This window comes from Entelurus aequoreus, linkage group LG21 (genome assembly GCF_033978785.1).
Source record: "Entelurus aequoreus isolate RoL-2023_Sb linkage group LG21, RoL_Eaeq_v1.1, whole genome shotgun sequence".
Lineage (NCBI taxonomy): Eukaryota > Metazoa > Chordata > Actinopteri > Syngnathiformes > Syngnathidae > Entelurus > Entelurus aequoreus.
This window is the reverse complement of record NC_084751.1, coordinates 1,303,881-1,318,290: the sequence shown is the minus strand read 5'-3', so window position 1 is coordinate 1,318,290 and position 14,410 is coordinate 1,303,881. Positions and strand designations below refer to the sequence as shown.

At 38.7% G+C, this 14,410-nt stretch overlaps 2 protein-coding genes across 4 annotated transcripts in view; one reads left to right on the top strand and one right to left on the bottom strand.

Annotated features, from left to right (window-relative positions):
* cplane1 (ciliogenesis and planar polarity effector 1) overlaps window positions 1-2,915 on the bottom strand; it is a 55,178-nt gene extending 52,263 nt beyond the window's left edge. For both annotated transcript variants that reach the window (XM_062032153.1, XM_062032154.1), the window contains exons 1-3: window positions 2,552-2,915; window positions 2,263-2,464; window positions 1-136 (exon numbers count right to left, since the gene is read on the bottom strand). In XM_062032153.1, the coding sequence (XP_061888137.1) occupies window positions 1-136; window positions 2,263-2,343 (217 nt within the window). In that variant the 5' untranslated portion in view covers window positions 2,344-2,464; window positions 2,552-2,915. The remainder of the gene's footprint in view (window positions 137-2,262; window positions 2,465-2,551) is intronic.
* A 10,497-nt stretch (window positions 2,916-13,412) lies between these two features.
* LOC133639065 (protein FAM222A-like) overlaps window positions 13,413-14,410 on the top strand; it is an 87,685-nt gene continuing 86,687 nt past the window's right edge. The window contains exons 1-2 of one of the 2 annotated variants that reach the window (XM_062032156.1): window positions 13,413-13,713; window positions 13,771-13,813. The gene's annotated coding sequence lies outside the window, so the exon portion shown is untranslated. The remainder of the gene's footprint in view (window positions 13,714-13,770; window positions 13,814-14,410) is intronic. The other variant, XM_062032155.1, reaches the window with a different exon arrangement.

Below are 14,410 nucleotides of genomic sequence, written 5' to 3'. Positions count from 1 at the left end.
CATTGTGAGATGGAGCCATCGTCACCACATTGTTCAGCATTGGGTGAAGTTTCGGGGTCTTCTTCTTGGTGCGACCAGAGACCATGTTGATCTCGCTGAGCCTCTTGTCATCCAACAGGAAGACGGACTCCTTCTCCTGCAGGATGACAGGGTTTATTAACATTTCACGGGAAGTGATTTAGCTCCGTAGAAGCATTTAAGTCCCATCTTAAAACTCATTTGTATACTCTAGCCTTTAAATAGACCCCCCTTTTAGACCAGTTGATCTGCCGTTTCTTTTCTGCTCTGCCCCCCTCTCCTTAGTGGAGGGGGAGGGGCACAGGTTCGGTGGCCACGGATGAAGCGCTGGCTGTCCAAAGTCGGGACCCGGGGTGGACCGCTTGTCTGTGCATCGGTTGGGGACATCTCTGCGCTGCTGAACCATCTCCGCTCAGGATGGTCTCCTGCTGGCCCCACTATGGACTGGACTCTCACTATTATGTTAGATCCACTATGGACTGGACTCTCACTATTATGTTAGATCCACTATGGACTGGACTCTCACTATTATGTTAGATCCACTATGGACTGGACTCTCACAATATTATGTTAGATCCACTATGGACTGGACTTTCACAATATTATGTTAGATCCACTATGGACTGGACTCTCACAATATTATGTTAGATCCACTATGGACTGGACTTTCACAATATTATGTTAGATCCACTATGGACTGGAATCTCACAATATTATGTTAGTTCCACTATGGACTGGACTCTCACAATATTATGTTAGATCCACTATGGACTGGACTTTCACAATATTATGTTAGATCCACTATGGACTGGACTCTCACAATATTATGTTATATACACTATGGACTAGACTCTCACTATTATGTTAGATCCACTATGGACTGGACTTTCACAATATTATGTTAGATCCACTATGGACTGGACTTTCACAATATTATGTTAGATCCACTATGGACTGGACTTTCACAATATTATGTTAGATCCACTATGGACTGGACTCTCACAATATTATGTTAGATCCACTATGGACTGGACTTTCACAATATTATGTTAGATCCACTATGGACTGGACTCTCACAATATTATGTTAGATCCACTATGGACTGGACTCTCACAATATTATGCTAGATCCACTCGACGTCCATTGCACCGGTCGCCCGGGGTGGGGTCCCCACATCTGCGGTCCCCTCCAAGGTTTCTCATTGTCCCATTGGGTTGAGTTTTTCCTTGCCCTGATGTGGGATCTGAGCCGAGGATGTCGTTGTGGCTTGTGCAGCCCTTTGAGACACTCGTGATTTAGGGCTATATAAGTCAATGTTTTTCAACCTTTTTTGAGCCAAGGCACATTTTTTGCGTTGAAAAAATGCGGAGGCACACCACCAGCAGAAATCTTTAAAAAACAAAACTCAGTTGACAGTAAAAAGTCGTTGTCGTAATTGTTGGATATGACTTTAATGCATAACCAAGTATGCATCACTATAGCTCTTGTCTCAAAGTAGGTGTACTGTCACCACCTGTCACATCACACCCTGACTTATTTGGACTTTTTTGCCGTTTTCCTGTGTGTAGTGTTTTACTTCTTGTCTTGCGCTCCTATTTTGGTGGCTTTTTCTCTTTTTTTGGTATTTTCCTGTAGCAGTTTCATGTCTTCCTTTGAGCGATATTTCCCGCATCTACTTTGTTTTAGCAATCAAGAATATTTCAGTTGTTTTTATCCTTCTTTGTGGGGACGTTGTTGATTGTCATGTCATGTTCGGTTGTACACTGTGGACGCCGTCTTTGCTCCACAGTAAGTCTTTGCTGTCGTCCAGCATTCTGTTTTTGTTTACTTTGTAGCCAGTTCAGTTTTAGTTTCTTTCTGCATAGCCTTCCCTAAGCTTCAATGACGTTTCTTAGGGGCACTCACCTTTTGTTTACTTTTGGTTTAAGCACTAGACACTTTTTTACCTGCACACTGCCTCCCGCTGTTTCCGACATCTACAAAGCAATTAGCTACCGGCTGCCACCTACTGATATGGAAGAGTATTACACGGTTACTCTGCCGAGCTCTAGACAGCACCGACACTCAACAACAACACATCATTTGCAGACTATAATTACTGGTTTGCAAAAAATATGTTTAACCGAAATAGGTGAAATTAGATAATCTCCCACGGCACACCAGACTGTATCTCAGTGTGCTGCGGCACAGTGGTTGAAAAACACTGATATAAGTAAACATTGATTGATTGATTATTCTTCTCACCTGTCCAAGCCAGCAGAAGCGCGGCCATGGCTTCTTTCGTTTGATGCTGGAGGACAAAACAACCTCTAGCTTCAGTTCCATGGTGACAGTGAGGAAACATTCAGTGATGATCTCAGGAAGGCTTCATTGATATTCCCACAGGGGCTATGAATTCCTCTCTATAGCAGCTCATCTGCAGTTGCTAGGGGAAGCAACAAGTCGCCTACAATGAAGAAAAGAAGAATGGTTTTGAAATTGTAAGCGTCAGCATTAATTCATGTTTATTTAGTAAAAACTTGCTTGTACAAACCCTGCTTAGGCTGAAACGCCCTTTTGACTACGACCACTGCCATCTTTATTTGGGCCATTTGGAGTACTTAGTTTGTCTTTTCCACCTGTTCAAACTCTTATCTAATGTCTTTGTTCTGCCACTTTGTCGCTCTTGACGAGCACACACACACATATAGCGGTTGTTAGCATTAGCCACCTAGCTAATGGTAGGCGCGGGTCAAGATGAGAAACCCTGGCCGGATTTTTGTTGTACTTACATGTTTTTTTTTAACGCCGTTTTACTTCGATGGCTAAAGAAGAGCCGTGATAGCGCGTTTAACGCTAAATAAAGACGAAAAATATTTCGAAACTCCCTCCGTTTCGCAGGGAAAACATATTTCCCATGATCCTCTTGGAGGAAGCTTCCAGCCGTTGCCGTAGGAACATGGGGGCGCGGTCATGGTGACGTCACCAGAAGCGGTTCCGGTTGGATTTTTGTTTTGTTCATTTATTTCTAAACTTTCTATAAAACGAAGGTAAACATATGCAAACGATACATTCATCCATCCATTTTTCTACCGCTTGAACCTCTCGGGGTCGCTATAAACAAATACAAATATAAACGAGACCTCCATACAGGTTTTTGTTTCATGTCTCTACGACATTCCTACTGGGAGTTACAGGCAGTTTTCTTCCTAGGGGGCGCTAGAACGCAATTTTGATTTTTGGGGTTTGGTTTTTTGACTAAAGTGTTGTGTCGCGGTTTTTCTATGTGTGTGTAAAATTTGGTGAGTTTTGAAGCATGTTAAGGGGGGCAAAGTAGTGTGCAATGCTGCGGAAAAATAATAATAATAAAACCTTACAATAACAATAGGTTCCTTTCGTCCCATTGCAAAAGGAACTCCCTTTGGGATTCCTTTGACAATGGTCCTGTGCGGACCCTAATAAATATGGCGCTATCTTAAAGCATAAATTGTGCTACAACAGCGGTTTGCTGTTCCATATATATGTGTATATGTGTGTGTGTATGTATATGTATATATACACCAGTGACGTGCTGTGAGGTTCATGGCTGGTGAGGCACTGACTTCATCACAGTCAGATTTACAAACATATGAACCCTAAAGAGTATCTTATTCACCATTTGATTGGCAGCAGTTAACGGGATATGTTTAAAAGCTCATACCAGCATTCTTCCCTGCGTGGCACTCAGCATCAAGGGTTGGAATTGGGGGTTAAATCACCAAAAATGATTCCCGGGCGCGGCGCCGCTGCTGCCCACTGCTCCCCTCACCTTCCAGGGGGTGATCAAGGGGATGGGTCAAATGCAGAGGACACATTTCATTACACCTAGTGTGTGTGTGACAATCATTGGTACTTTAACTTAACTTTAACTTTACACATACAAACTGTAGCACACACAAAAGCACATTTAAATAAAAAAATGTTGTTATGGTCTTACCTTTACTTATAAATGAAGTCCATGCGCCACTGTTGTGCTGGATTAATGCACTCCCGCCATAGAATGCACCCCCTGACGGGAGTTTTATATCAACTAAAGCCCACACTTAAACTTTCCACATGCAAGATTGAATCTATTTGAAAAAGTTATTTAATAAGAAGCCAAAAAGTGCAAAAACAATAATGTTCGTGTTGGAGGAGTGAATGACTGCAGGGCCACAACATTAGGTACACCTGCAGACTGCAGCACGGATTTCAACTCCTCCAACACGAACATTATTGTTTTTGCACTTTTTGGTTTCTTATTAAGTAACTTTTTTAAATAGATTAAATCTTGCATGTGGAAAGTTTAAGTGTGGGCTTTAGTTGATCTAAAAAACTCCCGTCAGGGGGTGCATTAATCCAGCACAACAGCGGCGCATGGACTTCATTTATAAGTAAAGGTAAGACCATAACGTTTTTTTATTAAATTTGCTTTTGTGTGTGCTACAGTTTGTATGTGTAAAGTTAAAGTTAAGTTAAAGTACCAATGATTGTCACACACATTAGGTGTAATGAAATTTGTCCTCTGCATTTGACCCATCCCCTTGATCACCCCCTGGAAGGGGAGGGGAGCAGTGGGCAGCAGCGGCGCCGCGCCGGGGAATCATTTTTGGTGATTTAACCCCCAATTCCAACCCTTGATGCTGAGTGCCAAGCAGGGAAGAATGCTGGTATGAGCTTTTAAACATAACCCGTTAACTGCTGCCAATCAAATGGTGAATAAGATACTCTTTAGGGTTCATAAGTTTGTACATCTGACTGTGATGAAGTCAGTGCCTCACCAGCCATGAACCTCACCATGTACACATATATATATATACACACATAAACACATATATACATATATATAAAAAATTATGTTTCCCCGATCTTTTTCCATTTTCAATCCTTTTTTAAAAATGCTCCAGGGAGCCACATCCAGCTCGAGAGCCGTGGGTTGCTCACCCCTGGTATATGTAAATGTAGCACATGTAATAATACACAGAGTATTTTTTACAGCATTCAGGTAATAAAGGTAATAGTAATAATAACATCATAACTAGGGCAATTTCATAATATTACTATTAAACTAAGAAAAAAAGTGTCACTTCACTCACTTGCCATGTGAGGTTTACTTTGACATCTGTGGCGCAGGCAACCACCTTCCAGTAGGTGGAGACATGTTACAATGCATATTTGTGTGCCCTTGCATGAAAGGGAGGTGTGTGTGTGTGTGTGTGTGTGTGTGTGTGTGTGTGTGTGTGTGTCCAAAATACATCAGCACTTTTTGGGGTCACATGTTTTGCTTTGTGTGCACTTTATCGAATCTACTTCATGTATCAACCCAGAAAGCACCTGGCCATAGTGTCTCTCATTAACATATGCAGGTAGTTAATGTGTTGTCATTACATATATTCAATTACGACTGCCCTCACCCCTTTTTATTAGGAGGCTTCAGTTGCCTGCCAGGTGCAGATGGAGCTCCAAATGAGTGTAAAAGCCAGGCTCACTCTGGTCCTATAGGACGATAACATTAAAACAGCTAATGTTTACTATATTAAATCAGTGCTCCTATATTTGATTAGATGCATGAGGCTAAAACTACGACCTAAAAGTCAGGCAATGATAAAGCATAAAGCTGCGCAACAACATGTAATTAAGTGGAGAACAATTCCTAATGTTCACTATTCAACATAGGGACGTCAGTTGGCATGGTAACCCCGTTTGCCATCTGCAGGTCTATTCATACTCCAGTGACACTTGGGGAGCTGTCAAGACACAATTTAATAATCTTTCTTACATCTCAGTGGGTCAGAGTGTGTGCGAGTCACACGCTGTGCACTTAATTGTCTCCCTTTCGCCCGTGAAAGTGTGCAATCATCACATGTTGCAAATATCGCTAGAGAATTGAACGAAAGTGTAAAGAGTGCCAATGATACCTTGTCAAGTAAAGATGCACTTTGTATCTATTTGCTGTACGGACTCCAACATTTTAACCACTACCTTGAATTGGTGTCATCGCCCCGAGGTTGCCAGGCAACCAGAGGACCTTCCAGGGAGTCACCACGCCCCGGCCTTGAAATTGGCCCATACATAACATTCTTGTTTGCCTTCTTGTTGAGGGGATAAATGAGAAAATCAATACCTCTCTTGTACCTGCTGTTTGAGGACACAGCCAGCAGGCAGGCAGGAAGCAGGCGAGCTTGTGCGGGTGATACAGGTTTATTTCCTCAACAAACATGATTGCCATGCATTATTAATGCTATTAGTTCTATGTTTACGCCAGGTGTACAGCTAAATGGAACTCGGCTGTTATGTTTTCCTGATGTGACATACGAAAATGTTGAACCTATGTTAAATATTGGATTTTGGATTTGTTTTACCTGACAGAAAACTAGGTAAGTTATTGTTTTGCTAAAGAATGATTCACATTTAAAGAAAAAAAAGCACAAATACATTAATAACTAGATGAGGCAATTCCTGAACGAATTGCGTGTGAATGCTCCAATGCTGGAGTTGAACTGAAATCCTGGAATTTTTTTTAGAAACACAATTCCTGAACAGGCTGAATATTTTGAAGTTGGAACAGTTTGAATCAGATGAAAAATGTGGGAGTTGTGGAACTTTTTAAGAATGTCCCATTGATTTCAATGGGAATGTCCCAAAAATTTGGGAATTTCGGGAAAAGCTGGATTTTTTTTGAAAATGGTAAAAAAAAAATAAAACGGGATTAGATGAAATGGTCGGTGTTGGAATTTTTGAAATCGGTCGAGAAATGTTGAAGTGGTAACATGTTGAATTGAGAAATGGTATTACGGAATTCCTGGAATTTCAGGAAAAACGGGAATTTTTCCAGTTAAAAAAAACTACTTCGTTTTTTGTCCTGATTAATCTTTGACGGTTGAAATGCGTTGAAAAATGTGGAAGGAGTAGTCGCCAGAAAAAAGGGTGGAAATAAGGCTTGGAAAAACAGGAATTCTGGAAAATCCTGGAATTTTTTTTAGAAACACAATTCCTGAACAGGCTGAATATTTTGAAGTTGGAACAGTTTGAATCAGATGAAAAATGTGGGAGTTGCGGAACTTTTGAAGAATGTCCCATTGATTTAAATGGGAATGTCCCAAAAATTTGGGAATTTCGGGAAAATCTGGATTTTTTATGAAAATGGTAAAAAATAAAACGGAATTAGTTGAAATGGTTGGTGTTGGAATTTTTCAAATCGGTCGAGAAATGTTGAAGTGGTAACATGTTGAATTGAGAAATGGTATTATGGAATTCCTGGAATTTTGGGAAAACCGGGAATTTTCCTAGTTAAAAAAAACAACTTAGTTTTTTGTCCTGATTAATCTTTGACGGTGGAACGGTTGAAATGCGTGAAAAATGTGGAAGGAGTAGTCGCCAGAAAAAAGGGTGGAAATAGGGCTTGGAAAAACAGGAATTCTGGAAAATCCTGTAATTTTTTTTTAGAAACACAATTCCTGAACAGGCTGAATATTTTGAAGTTGGAACAGTTTGAATCAGATGAAAAATGTGGGAGTTGTGGAACTTTTGGAGAATGTCCCATTGATTTCAATGGGAATGTCCCAAAAATTTGGGAATTTCGGGAAAAGCAGGATTTTTTTTGAAAATGGTAAAAAAAAATAAAACGGGATTAGTTGAAATGGTTGGTGTTGGAATTGTTGAAATCGGTCGAGAAATGTTGAAGTGGTAACATGTTGAATTGAGAAATGGTATTACGGAATTCCTGGAATTTCGGGAAAAACGGGAATTTTTCCAGTTCAAAAAAACTACTTTGTTTTATGTCCTTATTAATCTTTGACGGTGGAACGGTTGAAATGCGTTGAAAAATGTGGAAGGAGTAGTTGCCAGAAAAAAGGGTGGAAATAGGGCTTGGAAAAACAGGTATTCTGGAAAATCCTGGAATTTTTTTTTAGAAACAATTCCTGAACAGGCTGAATATTTTGAAATTGGAACAGTTTGAATCAGATGAAAAATGTGGGAGTTGTGGAACTTTTGAAGAATGTCCCATTGATTTCAATGTGAATGTCCCAAAAATGTGGGAATTTCGGGAAAAGCGGGATTTTTTTTGAAAATGGTAAAAAAATAAACTGAATTACTTGAAATGGTTGGTGTTGGAATTTTTCAAATCGGTCGAGAAATGTTGAAGTGGTAACATGTTGAATTGAGAAATGGTATTACGGAATTCCTGGAATTTTGGGAAAACCGGGAATTTTTCCAGTTAAAAAAAAACAACTTAGTTTTTTGTCCTTATTAATCTTTGACGGTGGAACGGTTGAAATGCGTTGAAAAATGTGGAAGGAGTAGTCGCCAGAAAAAAGGGTGGAAATAGGGCTTGGAAAAACAGGTATTCTGGAAAATCCTGTAATTTTTTTTTAGAAACACAATTCCTGAACAGGCTGAATATGTTGAAGTTGGAACAGTTTGAATCCGATGAAAAATGTGAGAGTTGTGGAACTTTTTAAGAATGTCCCATTGATTTCAATGGGAATGTCCCAAAAATTTGGGAATTTCGGGAAAAGCGGGATTTTTTTTGAAAATGGTAAAAAAAAATAAAACGGAATTAGTTGAAATGGTTGGTGTTGGAATTTTTGAAATCGGTCGAGAAATGTTGAAGTGGTAACATGTTGAATTGAGAAATGGTATTACGGAATTCCTGGAATTTCGGGAAAACCGGGAATTTTTCCAGTTAAAAAAAACCACTTTGTTTTTTGTCCTGATTAATCTTTGACGGTGGAACGGTTGAAATGCGTTGAAAAATGTGGAAGGAGTAGTCGCCAGAAAAAAAGGGTGGGAATAGGGCTTGGAAAAACAGGAATTCTGGAAAATCCTGGAATTTTTTTTTAGAAAAACAATTCCTGAACAGGCTGAATATTTTGAAGTTGGAACAGTTTGAATCAGATGAAAAATGTGGGAGTTGCGGAACTTTTGAAGAATGTCCCATTGATTTAAATGGGAATGTCCCAAAAAATTGGGGGATTTCGGGAAAAGCGGGATTTTTTTTGAAAATGGTAAAAAAAAACAAAGGAATTAGTTGAAATGGTCGGTGTTGGAATTTTTGAAATCGGTCGAGAAATGTTGAAGTGGTAACATGTTGAATTGAGAAATGGTATTACGGAATTCCTGGAATTTTGGGAAAACCGGGAATTTTTCTAGTTAAAAAAAACAACTTAGTTTTTTGTCCTGATTAATCTTTGACGGTGGAACGGTTGAAATGCGTTGAAAAATGTGGAAGGAGTAGTCGCCAGAAAAAAGGGTGGAAATAGGGCTTGGAAAACCAGGAATTCTGGAAAATCCTGGAATTTTTTTTTAGAAACACAATTCCTGAACAGGCTGAATATTTTGAAGTTGGAACAGTTTGAATCAGATGAAAAATGTGGGAGTTGCGGAACTTTTGAAGAATGTCCCATTGATTTAAATGGGAATGTCCCCAAAAATTGGGGGATTTCGGGAAAAGCGGGATTTTTTTTTGAAAATGGTAAAAAATAAATAAAACGGGATTAGTTGAAATGGTCGGTGTTGGAATTGTTGAAATCGGTCGAGAAATGTTGAAGTGGTAACATGTTGAATTGAGAAATGGTATTACGGAATTCCTGGAATTTCGGGAAAAACGGGAATTTTTCCAGTTCAAAAAACTATTTTGTTTTTTGTCCTGATTAATCTTTGACGGTGGAACGGTTGACATGCGTTGAAAAATGTGGAAGGAGTAGTCGCCAGAAAAAAGGGTGGAAATAGGGCTTGGAAAAACAGGAATTCTGGAAAATCCTGGAATTTTTTTTTAAAAACACAATTCCTGAACAGGCTGAATATTTTGAAGTTGGAACAGTTTGAATCAGATGAAAAATGTGGGAGTTGCGGAACTTTTGAAGAATGTCCCATTGATTTCAATGGGAATGTCCCAAAAATTTGGGAATTTCGGGAAAAGCGGGATTTTTTTTGAAAATGGTAAAAAATAAACTGAATTAGTTGAAATGGTTGGTGTTGGAATTTTTCAAATCGGTCGAGAAATGTTGAAGTGGTAACATGTTGAATTGAGAAATGGTATTACGGAATTCCTGGAATTTTGGGAAAACCGGGAATTTTTCTAGTTAAAAAAACAACTTAGTTTTTTGTCCTGATTAATCTTTGACGGTGGGACGGTTGAAATGCGTTGAAAAATGTGAAAGGAGTAGTCGCCAGAAAAAAGGGTGGAAATAGGGCTTGGAAAAACAGAAATTCTGGAAAATCCTGGATTTTTTTTTAGAGACACAATTCCTGAACAGGCTGAATATGTTGAAGTTGGAACAGTTTGAATCAGATGAAAAATGTGAGAGTTGTGGAACTTTTGAAGAATGTCCCATTGATTTAAATGGGAATGTCCCAAAAAATTGGGGAATTTCGGGAAAAGCGGGATTTTTTTTTGAAAATGGTAAAAAAAATAAACTGAATTAGTTGAAATGGTTGGTGTTGGAATTTTTGAAATCGGTCGAGAAATGTTGAAGTGGTAACATGTTGAATTGAGAAATGGTATTACAGAATTCCTGGAATTTCGGGAAAACCGGGAATTTTCCCAGTTCAAAAAAACAGCTTGTTTTTTTTGTCCTGATTAATCTTTGACGCTGGAACGGTTGAAATGCGTTGAAAAATGTGGAAGGAGTAGTCGCCAGAAAAAAGGGTGGAAATAGGGCTTGGAAAACCAGGAATTCTGGAAAATCCTGGAATTTTTTTTAGAAACACAATTCCTGAACAGGCTGAATATTTTGAAGTTGGAACAGTTTGAATCAGAGGAAAAATGTGGGAGTTGTGGAACTTTTGAAGAATGTCCCATTGATTTCAATGGGAATGTCCCAAAAAGTTGGGAATTTCGGGAAAAGCGGGATTTTTTTTGAAAATGGTAAAAAAATAAAACGGAATTAGTTGAAATGGTTGGTGTTGGAATTTTTGAAATCGGTCGAGAAATGTTGAAGTGGTAACATGTTGAATTGAGAAATGGTATTACGGAATTCCTGGAATTTCAGGAAAAACTGGAATTTTTCCAGTTAAAAAAAAACTACTTCGTTTTTTGTCCTGATTAATCTTTGACGGTGGGACGGTTGAAATGCGTTGAAAAATGTGGAAGGAGTAGTCGCCAGAAAAAAGGGTGGAAATAGGGCTTGGAAAACCAGGAATTCTGGAAAATCCTGGAATTTTTTTTTAGAAACACAATTCCTGAACAGGCTGAATATTTTGAAGTTGGAACAGTTTGAATCAGATGAAAAATGTGGGGGTTGTGGAAATTTTGAAGAATGTCCCATTGATTTATGTATTTTTTATTTATTTTTTGTCATAAAAAAATACAATCATGTGTGCTTACGGACTGTATCCCTGCAGACTGTATTGATATATATTGATATATAATGTAGGAACCAGAATATTGATAACAGAAAGAAAAGGGGGGGAGGGAGGTTTTTTGGGTTGGTGCACTAATTGTAAGTGTATCTTGTGTTTTTTATGTTGATTTTTTAATTTCTTGTGCGGCCCGGTACCAATCGATCAATCGATAAATTAAAAACATTTTCTTGAATAAAAAACAAAGTAAAACAATATAAAAACAGTTACATAGAAACTATTAATTAATGAAAATTTGTAAAATTAACTGTTAAAAGTTAGTACTATTAGTGGACCAGCAGCACGCACAATCATGTGTGCTTACGGACTGTATCCCTTGCAGACTGTATTGATATATATTGATATATAATGTAGGAACCAGAATATTAATAACAGAAAGAAACAACCCTTTTGTGCGAATGAGTGTGAATGAGTGTAAATGGGGGAGGGAGGTTTTTTGGGTTGGTGCACTAATTGTAAGTGTATCTTGTGTTTTTATGTTGATTTAATTAAAAAAAACAAAAAAAAAACAACAACAAAAAACAAAACAAAAAACGATACCCATAATAAAAAAAACAGATACCAATAATTTCCGATATTACATTTTAAAGCATTTATCGGCCGATAATAATACATCTCTATGTATTATGAATGATTAATTCTAAAATGTATATTGAAAAACAAGTAAATAAATAATAAATTATGAATTCAAGGTGCTATGGTTCTCGGCATTCTTCCTTAGTTCCTCCTAGTACAGGGGTGTCCAAACTTTTTCCACTGAGGGCCGCACACGGAAAAATTTAAGCGTGCGGGGGCCATTTTGATATTTTTCATTTTCAAACCATAACAAAATATATGGATTTGTTTTTTTGAACCTTTAGGGCTCCCGGGGACCATAAAGGGTCTCAGTCATTAAAACGTTAAAAATAAGTCAAATTATTATTATTTTTATTTTTTTAACGCTTACAGTAAATCTCTATATCAACTTCAGGTTGATAAAAAGTAAAAAAAAAAAAAAAAAAAGGTTTCATGCCTTTTCTGTCAAAGACAACTTTGTTTTTTATAGCAAAACTGAAAATATGCAGTATTTAGTAATTAGAGCTCTACAAGATCAATAATGCAGGACAACATTGATTTTAATTCTTTAATATTTTTGAGAAATCAGTGAAAATATTAATAAAATCCCACTAAATATGTTTGGGATCCAAAAGGTCCCCCCACTCATAAAATGATACATTTTTATTATTATTTTTAAAACTTTCAACACTTAAGTTACAAGATCAACTTCAGATATATCTGTCGATTTTTACGTTTGAACTATTATTTTGTTAGTTTTTTTGCTCTTTTGTCAAAGAAAACTTTGATGTTTTTATATGGCAACCACACAATATATGCAATATTTTTTCCACATAAAACATTTTAAAGTGACATTTTTGAAGTAATTGGAGCCTTGGGTCAATAATTCATTATAACATGGATTTTTTTGTATTATTTTTTTGGAGCGATAGCAAAAAAAAGAAAAAGAAAGAAAGACAAAAGAAAAAAAACAGCCTGCATGGCAGCTTTGTGTCAACATTGCAACTTTTTCTCGTTCGATTTCACCTCATTCCACTTTTTTAAATGTTTTTTTTAGTTTTTGCAATACTATCAATTTTGCAATTTTTGCAGAATGTGTGGCGGGCCGGTAAACAATTAGCTGCGGGCCGCAAATGGCCCCCGGGCCGCACTTTAGACACCTCTGTCCTAGTACTTTGTTATTACAATAATACTACTAATAATAGCTGTACATATTTTACACAAAAAAATTAGCAAAGTATTAGTTGTAGTGAGCCATTAAAGAAGCTCTGCCTCTTCCTAGTGTGACTTAAAAAAAAATGATACTTCGTCAAGCGAGTTTAAAATAAACTAAACCACTACCAGTGATTTAAAGCCTGCTACTTCCCCTTTAAGTGATTCCGCGAAACACCAACGTGCTTCCTTTGACAGAGTTGACGTCATCGCGAAGTCCCCGCCCCTGCTCTCACCTGATTGGCCGAAGCTGTGGGAATATCCGAGGAAGCAAGCTCTTTGATTGATTGGCCACAGAGCCGGTTTCACGGCCACGGCACTTGACTTCATTTCTCCCCCGAGCGGACGGCTCTCGGAGTGCGGCGCGGTACTCCATCGCCTCGGTAGCTGCGACAAGATAGACAAAAAAAAAATAAAAAAAATGCGGTCTTTATTTAGGAGTTGAATGGAGTTAGTCGCCATATTCGTCCTGGTGTGTATCGCGGAATTGAAGTGTCGATGCCTTCGAGGAGGAATATACTGCCACGCAACCAAAGATAAACAAGCCGTATGAGAAGAGACAACTCTGTAAGTATGTTTTTTAAAACATTTTTAAATGTGGTATTTATCTACATTTATTTGCAGTTTTTCCACTAAACATATGCTGGGGTTGTGAAGACGCGTTCAGGTGAGCTGGGAAAAATAAGAACGCCGCTGTCTGGTGTTTATTTAGAGGACCTATCCTATTTACATGAATGCTCATAAATTACAGTCTCTAAATATAAAAGCTCACATTTCTTATTCTAATGTGACAGGGGATGATTTGCATAACAAACTGGGTCTGAACAGGGTAAGGGAGGGGGGGGGGAGAGGCAAAGTAGTTCCACACAGTGCATGTCGGCCCCGTGTGTGAGGAGGATGGATGGTGCCTTTGTGCGCCCATGAAAGGCGCCTCATGTGTCAGCAGCATCTCCGTGGATCCGGGAAGCACTTTGAAGTGTTTTATCACGGGTCATTCAGCACCAAACTCTCCCTCTCCCTCTCTCTCTCCCTCGCTTCCACGTCCATTGTGTGCAGGCCGGAAGTGGCATGATAGCACCTCTGCACGGCCGGGTGCAAGGTGGTGGCCTCCAGCACAGCCAAGGGAAAAAGAAGAGAGGGGGGGGGGGCTTGAAAAGATGATTATTGTTATTGGCCAGGTGTGAAATTCTATCCTGTCTGTGTCACGGCCTTTATTATTATCAGCAGGGGCGGCCGGGGTGTCAGTTGAGGGGAAGAAAAGCCA